The sequence below is a fragment of the Tachysurus fulvidraco genome, chromosome 4, assembly GCF_022655615.1.
Source record: "Tachysurus fulvidraco isolate hzauxx_2018 chromosome 4, HZAU_PFXX_2.0, whole genome shotgun sequence".
In the NCBI taxonomy this organism is placed as follows: Eukaryota; Metazoa; Chordata; class Actinopteri; order Siluriformes; family Bagridae; genus Tachysurus; species Tachysurus fulvidraco.
In genome coordinates this window covers 29,675,073-29,685,072 of record NC_062521.1, presented here as the reverse complement: position 1 = coordinate 29,685,072, position 10,000 = coordinate 29,675,073, and the positions used below count along the sequence as shown (strand labels likewise).

Genomic DNA, 10,000 nt, shown 5'->3' with positions numbered 1-10,000 from the left:
ATAGAAATGATAAGCATCGACTTAGCATGCACAGAAGACATTTTATATATTATACATATCATCACAGCACTAAAAGGAGCAATTAGCTTTGAGTTAGCATATAGCAAAGAAATGTCTGGTTTTATATATAATACATGTTATGAGATTACTTTATACATAATATATACAAAAGAGTTAGCATAAGTCAAAGACATGTTAGAATTTATATATTATACATGCTAAGAGATACTTAAAACGTTGATTAGCAGCGAGTTAGCATATGGTAAAGGTGTGTTTCAGCTTATATATTATACATATGTGATATATTATACATATTGCTAATTAGCCTAGAGTTACAGTGTGGTGGAAGGTTCTGTCAAACTGATATAAATAATGCTAACAGTACCAATTAGCATGACATGAAAAATACATTACATCTCGCTAATGTAAAATTAGCTTAAATCTAGCATGTAGTAAAATGTGTGTTCAGGATTATATATATATTATGTTTACTATTGTCTATAAATTAGCATAGATTTAGCAACTGCAAAGGCATTATGGAAATCTTGTGGAAAGCTTATACACTGTTTATGAGAATTTATACGGTTATCTAGCTTGTGTTGCTCTTTTCTCCTTTTTATTCACCTTTAAAGGCCACTGAAAAAGAGTCTATAATAATACATGTTTATGGTATATCACAGCGCTTATGAATATATTCATGCTATATGTTTTATTTATCAAAGTCTAAGGGAAAATAACTGTATGGATAATTAGCATGCGGTACATGCTAGCTTATAGTTCTCAGTTTGCACTAAATGTGTCATTTTATTCATTCTTTTAGCACTACATCTGCACTCAGTGTGCTATTCTATTCTATGCTAACTAAAAGAAAGAAACTACTCACATTTGCACTGGATAATGTTGTGTTGGGAGACATTTTGCTGGATCGGGGTAAAATTATGCTGGTGGGGTTAATTTTTTAAAAAGCCTCAGGCCTCAATGTCCTGAGGGCCGGCTCAGAATATTGCTGACAGAAGCAATTAGCATACATCCCGCTAAGAGGAGCCAATTTTGGGTTTAATTTCAAAATTTTAAGCTAAACTAATCATTTCTAAAGCATTTTCATACATACTCCAAATACAACATCAAACGCTAGCACTGAAGTGGTACACTTTTGTGCATCGTTTATCAGCTTTTGAGGTAAAAAAACAAAACAAAAAGCTTACAAAACAAACAAATAAGCAATTAAATAAATGTAGCTGTGATTTCCTGCTCAATAAACAACACATAACAAACATAAATACTGCTCAAACTGTATAACTCTAACCAGTTAGCCGTACATGCACATTTATTAGAGAAATGGAGCTTTTTATTTGAAAATTTCCAACACATCTGAGGAAAATGTTAATATCCTCAATAAATTTGACATTTTTCAACATGACTGAACCTTTGCACAGTTTTAATTTTACCTTTACCAGACTTTGTCTCTGTAAAACGCTACTTGCTAGATATTAAATCGGTAACTGTATTTTCTTTCTTTTTGTTCACTAACATGGTGAAAATTGTCTATATTTTGTATAAGTTTCTTTGATTTTTGACATCATTAAACTTTTACACAGTCTGTAGGAGATTTAACAGATATGTGCCAAGTCAGAATTTTCTCTCTGAGGTAAATTTTTTAATTTTCAATTCAATTCATTTAAATTTCTGATAATTTTGTCTCTTTTTAACGTCAATCTGCTTTTACAGACTTAACAGCTAGGTTCTAGCGAGTAAACTTTTTAATTATGGTTGTCTGAAGGATTATCTTAATATTTTACTATCACATTTGTGCAACACTCTCTATGATTTTGCCTTGTTTTCAACATCACTGTACCTTTACATGGTCTCTAAAAGAAGTAGAAGTAGGTCAGCTACTGTCTAATTAGCATAATCATAATTTTATCCTTATTGAGTCTTTTTTTGGAATTCTATCAGCACTTAAATAATATAATATAAATATTAAATATTAAATATAATATATATATATAAGCTAATATAATTTACTGTATATAATTTCCCTCGTCACTGTGTAGCTAGCTAAATTATTATTTTGGTGCAGTTTGCCATTAATTAGAAATGTATGAACACATTCGAGGGAAATGTTGATATTCTTGACAAATTTGTCTTTTTTTTTAACATAACTGTAGCATTACACTGTCTGGATAAATGACTTATACAAGATAACAATGTGTATTAATAAGAATTAGCATAATTTAAACAATAAAGATTCTTTTATAGTAGTTCAGAGAGACACCTGTAGAAAACGAAGAAATTCCTGACGTTTTTGTCTCTTTAATTTATACCGACTAGCTTAAATGTTAGCAAGCTAATCCTTGTTGTTCATATTTCCCAGTTTCCTAGCAAAAGTGCTTTCCTTGACACTTTTGATAGTGTACACTCTATCTGTTAAAGTTGTATAATGAAACCTTTCTTTGATGCATTTATTACCTTGTAAATCCCCCCCCCCCCATTTCCGACACAGTTAGCATGCGCTGTGGCACTTATTTTTTCTCTCGAGCTAATACTTATTATAAACGATGATGTAAATATGAAACCTGTTCTGAGAAAGTGACAGATGGAGATACAAGCTTTCCTCTCACTGTTGGCGGTTTGCTGTTAGCACCAAGCTAACTACAGATTGCAGCCGGAGAAAGGAGAGAAATTAGACGGGAAGACAGACACATGGAGATGGTAGAAAAATCAGGCTCAAAGAAAATGTGGAAAAGCAGACAGGCCCAAAGGCTAGGGAAAGAAAAGAAAACAAAATGAAAAGATTTAAAGAAAAATCTGAAGAAAATAAAAGAAAGTAGAGAGGGCATGAAGGACAAAGGGCAGGGTGGAGGATAAATAAACCATGTGCCACAGTGCTAATAATACTGTATGATCTGGTATGTGTCAGGAGTGAGTAATATGCCATGTGAACCAGTCAGGATTGTTGATTTCTGTGACTAAGAATCTGTACGTCTGTGTCAGGTGTGGGTGGCTAATTAACCGAGGGAATATTCTAGGATAAATTCCAAGAGTCTAATGTCCTAATGGTTTAGCTTTGCTAATACACAACCTCCACTTTAAGCAGGAAGTCAGGCACCATTTTGGATAAAATAGAGCATGCTGGGATATGTACTTTTTCTGAACACCTCTCAGGTATACTTATAAAAGCGCTAATGTGGCTAACAACATCGCAAATTAGCATTATGTAAATGTTAGTATTAGCATTCTCATTTCTTAGCTTCACTTAGCTTGACACAATTTGTTGAGAAGACCCGAAGGAGAGCTAACGGGCTACGAAACCAGACCCAGCTTAATCTTTACAGCCACTTTGTATGGAGTCAAGATTCCAACGACCTTCTTATTGACTCAATGTCTCAAAAGACACAAGAGTTTATTTACAAATGAATATCTTTCACTTACGATGACACGTCTGTCATTTTGATGATACGAGTTCACTCACAGCATGCCATCGAATGCTAAATGCTACATAATTTGAAAGATCTGATGTCTCTTACGGCCTGTCCTCCCAGAGCCGAGCTAAACGTTGTGTTTCACTAAAGGAACAGGCTGCTAAATAACTACAAATGTTCAGCTCCGAACAAACTCGCATCATTTTGCTGGAGCAACAAAGCATCAAAATATTTACACAAGGAACGCACGGCTCATATAAAAAAATAAGCTCAGGAAATAAAACTAAGTGGACCGACTGAATGTGTGTGTGTTTATGTCTCCTGAGTGTAGCATATGCTATAATAATGATAAAAAGCCCATCTAAAGAACAGTTGCTCTCTTGCTCTCACTCTCATTCAGATCCTTTAGAGAATAAAAAGCCAGCGAGTTTCTGGATTGAGAATAACTCTTGTTACTTCATGTTAAATTACGCTAAAATAAATCTATTTCTTTCTCTTTAATCTTTAAGAGACTGACCTGAGATCAGAGAACACTAAACCTGAAATACACACTAAACTAACCTAGGATCAGTTAACGCTAAATGTATAATACACACTATGCTGATTTAAATGTAACTTTCACCTGATGACTAAACTACGACAAAATGCAAACAAAAATTCTACATCTCATCGTTTCATTCCTGTTCTCTACATTCTGATAAGACCAGATGTTTCCACCAATCAGGAATGAGTCAGGAGCCCCGGATGATGATGATGAAGTTGATCTTCACATCATTCATTCACTCTTATCCGAACTTCTCGGGTCACGGGGAGCCTGTGCCACGGGGATCTCCGGCGTCATCGGGCATCGAGGCAGGATACACCCTGGACGGAGTGCCAACCCATCACAGGGCACACACACACACTCTCATTCACTCACACACACTCACACACACACACTACCGACAATTTTCCAGAGATGCCAATCAACCTACCATGCATGTCTTTGGACCGGGGGAGGAAACCGGAGTACCCGGAGGAAACCCCCGAGGCACGGGGAGAACATGCATATTTACCGAATAGTAAACACACACTAAATAAATAACTAAAATTGTCATGTAATCAGAGCTCTTCCATTAGCCCCGCCCACTTGTGATGGGAAAGTTTGTGTTAATCTGAAGTGATTTTTTTTAAGGCTAAATGCGGTGCACTTTAATGAGTGTACTTTAATGAGACGCTCCCAAAGAAAGCCATCTTGCGTGCGTGTTTTGTAGGAGACGATGATGTTTATTCCCCACCGTCGGCAAGATGATTAGCCGTCCATATATTTCCATAATTTGGCTCTCGCTCTCACAGACCCCCGCTGAGTGACTCCAAACTCAGCTTTATGTTAGTGATGATGAGGGGTTTGGCCGGAGAAACCCCACTGACTCTCCAGCTTCAAATATTCATCACTGCCGATGAGCTGAGTACACACGACTAATAAACAACCAATCATGCACCCAGAGAATGTGAGAATGGAGAGAGAGAGAGAGAGAGAGAGAGAGAGAGAGAGAGTCATTATTAGAAAGAAACAACTTTATGGTCTCTCTCTCTCTCTCTCTCTCTCACACTTTCTCACTTTCACTTTTTTCCTGGTGACCCTTTGTTTTTTTATTGCACTTTATCACTATTAAATCAGAATTTGAAAAATCATGATGAATAAAGCATGAGCAGCTCCGGTCACTGGTTGTGGAGGTATAAAAAGCAGAGCAGTGTCGTGGTACACAAGCTCGACTTCACTGAGCACAACTGACACAAAGCAGGGGCACTAAAGCCAGAGCATGGATGCGGTTGCCACGGTGATGGAAGGCTTGGTTACCATGACAACCCTACAATTCGGACCGGAATTCGAGGGGAAGGCACGAGATGGAAAGAGAGAGTTGCAACTAGAAGTTCTTTCTCTTTCTCTCTTTCTGTTCTGTGTGTGTGTGTGTGTGTGTGTGTGTGTGTGTGTGTGTGTGTGTGTGTGTGTGTGTGTGATTTATTTGTCAAAATATGTGGAGATAGATAGATAGATAGATAGATAGATAGATAGATAGATAGATAGATAGATAGATAGATAGATAGATAGATAGAGAATAAAAACAATGATTCATAACTAATGCTAGCATCATCTTAAGCATTTTAATGTCTTATTTTTTCTTTCAAAGTAATAGTGGCTAATTAACAAGCTAGCACACAATTTAGCCGCAGCACTAGCTAGCTTAATAAATAAGTTGATGTTTAGCTAGGCTTTGAAGAGAATTAGGAAATATAAGGCAATACGTTTTATACCTGGGACGATGCTAAGTCATGTGATGCTGTGATACGTTTGGGTTTGTAACAGATAACTATGAACATATGACCCATTTCAGTAAATGAATGGAACATTACTATAGCAACCAAACAGGCCACTTCAGTGGAGCGATGGTCTGTGAGGGCGGTGTAGATGTAGAGGGAAGGAGTCCAATAAGTGGGAAGTGAAGTGCAGACCGTTATGTGGTTAACAGTTGCTTTTGGAGACTGTGTTAAAGCTTGAGCAGAAATGTTGCTCTGGGGTTTCAGTCCCATCACTCACTGAGGAACGCGTGCGGCTTTGCACCGGAGCGAGCGGAGGCAGAAAGTCTGGCAGAAGATCACCAAGTGCAGCACTATTGCATGTACAACATGGTCCAGAAGTCTGACTCCAACACATTCTGTGGTTCACAGTAACTTCTGGAGACATTGGACGGGGTTTTGGCGCAAGAATCTTCCTCTAACACGTTTTTCAAGGTTTTAATTCCCATCACTGATTGGGTTTAAGAGCTCGGCAGGATGAGAGAGCGTGTGGCTTTATGCTGGAGAGGAACGGAGGCAGAAAGTCTGGCAGCGTCTCTGATTGAGAGCATTACATACTAACAACATTACAGTTTGTACTGTATGGTCCGAAAGTCTGAATCCTCAGCTGAGGTGATATCCAAAACTAATTGTTTTGTCAAATAAGTGGACTTCTGGACCCTATTGATTGTGCTAATGCAGTTTGAGCGCCAGCTACAGAAGGTGTGATTAGCACTTGGACCTCAGTAGATCATTTCGCTCATCGCAACAACCAGAGTACTCGAATTTCCAAGAAAGCGAGAGAAGTTTGATCTCACTCTGAATCGTCTCTGGAGCCTTGACAAAACTCGATGGCAGCAAATCATCTGATTAGCCAATTAGCTGTGCTTAGCATCACATGCTCATCTAACTGTGGTGCGATGTAACTTCAGACTCTTCACCATCTTCACTGCATTTACATTTACAGCATTTAGCAGACTCCATTATCCAGAGAGACTTACATTTTATCTCATTTTTAGACAATTGAGCAATCAAGGGTTAAGGGCCTTGCTCAGGGGCCCAGCAGTGGCAGCTTGGTGGACATAGGAATCAAACTCACAACCTTCCGATTGGTAGCCCAACACCTTAACCACTATTCTACCACATCCCCCATTGCCCCAATGTCCCAGCTGTACCATCTCATATCACCAGAAAATAACTCTTTGGATTAAACTTTTTTGATTATGGTTCCTCAGAACACTGTAACCAATAAGAGCACACTGCTCACCCTAAATGCTCCTCTGACCAATCAGACAGCAGTTCCTGCCCTTAGTTTACATTTAAAAGTATTTGGAAGACATCCTTATTCAGAGTGACTCTCATTTATCTCATGTATACATCTGAGCAGGTGAAGGTTAAGTGGCGGCTTGGTGGGGCTGGAATTGAACTTCCTGACCTGATCAAGAGGCCATTGTCTTAACCACTGAGATGCTGTAACTAATCACACAAAACACTGATCTCATCCAAAATGCAAACTAACATATCCCAGATCTTACCTTACCATGAACTGCCATGCCCCTTAAATCGCTCTCACTCTCACTCATTCATCTTCTACCGCTTATCCGAACTTCTCGGGTCACGGGGAGCCTGTGCATATCTCAGGTGTCATCGGGCATCGAGGCAGGATACACCCTGGACGGAGTGCCAACCCATCACACACACACTCTCATTCCCTCACACACTCACACACTACGGACAATTTCCCAGAGATGCCAATCAACCTACCATGCATGTCTTTGTACCGGGGGAGGAAACCGGAGTACCCGGAGGAAACCCCCGAGGCACGGGGAGAACATGCAAACTCCACACACACAAGGCGGAGACGGGAATCGAACCCCCGACACTGGAGGTGTGAGGCAAACGTGCTAACCCCTAAGCCACCGTGTCCTCCCTAAAATCCCTCTGTAACCACTATATCAGACCTCAGACCACATGGTTTTTAACTAATCAGTCTTCAGTTCCCAGCCAATAATTACCGTAAACTGGTGCCCATAAAATTCCTGATAACTAGTCGGATTACAGATTCCACCCATTTCATCCAAATGTTTCCTTTTTCAGATTGGTGTCTGATGCAGCTCTTTTCCACAAGCAGTCCAGTCTCTGACCAATCAAAGTACAGGATTTGCCTCGAAAACGCCACTTTATCTGATCTCTAATTCCCATAGAGCGAATTCCATTCGGTTGTCAGTGAATATAAGACGTATTTGACGAAGTTAGGTAGTAAATGAGCTTTCATCCGTGGCCTGATTATTCACATCCCTCAGATGCTGTAATAAATCTGATGTAGATTTGATGTGACAGGCGTGTTAGGTAAGGTAGAAGCTCTAGGACTTACAGACACAGTAGCAGAGGATGATGGACAGCAGGACGGACACGGCGACGGCGCTGAGGGCCGTGCACCTCCACGAGCAGTACTTGGACGACTTCTTGAATTTGAAGGCGCTGCGCGAGAGCGTGTTGCGGGGCAGCGGCCGTGTGGGGGGCGAATACACCGCCCCCGTAGCCATGGTGTAGCCCGGAGTAGCCGTGCTGAACAGAGGGGTCGTTCCTGTGCCTGTCTTAAAGAGGAAGTGCCTGAGATAGAGACAGAGGGGGAAAAAGAAAGATGTCATGAATCACACTACAACATCAACAACAAGGTTAGCATAAATAAGCATGCTAACACGATTAGCAGTCCGTTTTTAACTTTTCTGCAGACTTCTGGCTGCTCGTCTTCTTAGTACGAGCAAAATCCGAATGTCTATTTTACAATTATGGCATATGAAATCAAATGAAATACGGATGTCATATTAGGAAAAGAATCATAGAGCATGGAGCATAGAGACGACAGTTAGCTTCATACAGGGGAACGTATTTAGAATGTGAAGATATATAATTAAAGGCTGTATGAATAAATGTACGTTTCGACCTGTGCGGCACCCGATCAGCTGCTTTTACACCCTACATGTGAGTTTTTTAAATAAACTAGACTAACTAGATGCTTCAGCATGTGGGAATTAAGAAGGTCAACCAATCCAATTCATTACACCGCATTTTCATATTAGCTCAGGCGCCCTGGTGAGAGGTTTAGCACGCGGGTACACACACACACACACACACACACACACACACACACACACACACACACACACAGTTATAGAGCTTCCACTATTATAAAACCCTGCTGGTTTATGATCCATGTGTGAGCGAATCACTGTTTATTCATTCCTTTCATTCAGTTTAGAGTTGTTATAACAAACCTCGCGATTATTAAACATAACTTTACGTTATATTTATGTTGTTGTTGTTTTTTTTACATCCTTGAATGGTATGATGTATGATGCATTTACAACTTGCTATATAGCAAACCTGACTCAGTGAATCTTTTTTGGACATGACCAAGATTCATTTTTTTTGTTAAGTGAATCAGTGTTTGAATCACTGAATCTTGTCAGTCATGAAAGCACCATTGGAATCAGTGAATTGTTTTGGTCATGAACACAGTTTGTGCCTGTATCGCTTGTCTGACTTGTGTTCGAGTCAGTGAATCGCTTGTCTGTAGTGAATCACTTCAAACAAGTTCAAGATTCGCTCTTATCTTGTATAAGGAATCGGTTTTTGAGTCATTAAATTAATTCAGTCATGACTGAGATTCACTGCTCTCTCGTTCATTTGATTGATTGAGTCGACGAGTTTCTCACACTGTAATGTTTACATGACTCAAACTGTCTGTTTTGGATGGCGACGTGAACAGACTGCACGCTTGGGCAAACTGTGTAACTGAACGAATCAGTGAATCTGAATCAATCATTTAACTCTACCAACTCAAATGACTTGATAAACATAAAACCAAACAGAAGATGGCTAATAATGTTGGCATAGATGTGTTTACACATTTCTTCTGTTAAAAAAAAAAGATGTTTAAAAAAATATTGAACAGTATTGTAGCCGTCTTTGCTCCACTGTGGTGTTTAATTCTGCTCTTTAATTAAAGCGGCCATATTGGATTAGACCATTATCACAGTGTGGCTTCTTCACACTGAGAAATGAACTAAATAACACTATTGTTACACGCACACAGCTTATGTGTGTGTGTGTGTGTGTGTGTGTGTGTGTGCGTGTGCGTGTGTGTGTGTGTCTGCTGTGGACACAAAAACAAGACAAACAGATGATTCGAGCTCCAATATCAACTAACACCGAGCATTAAATCCAATTAGAGAGCTGTGTTTCTGTGAGCTTCCAGC

The 10,000-nt window shown here is 39.5% G+C and overlaps 1 protein-coding gene across 1 annotated transcript in view; it reads right to left on the bottom strand.

The window, feature by feature from the left end:
* Window positions 1-10,000, bottom strand: part of tenm3 (teneurin transmembrane protein 3) — a 107,292-nt gene that overhangs the window by 93,164 nt on the left and 4,128 nt on the right. The window contains exon 3 of the mRNA XM_047812596.1: window positions 8,113-8,351. Within this exon, the coding sequence (XP_047668552.1) occupies window positions 8,113-8,351 (239 nt within the window). The remainder of the gene's footprint in view (window positions 1-8,112; window positions 8,352-10,000) is intronic.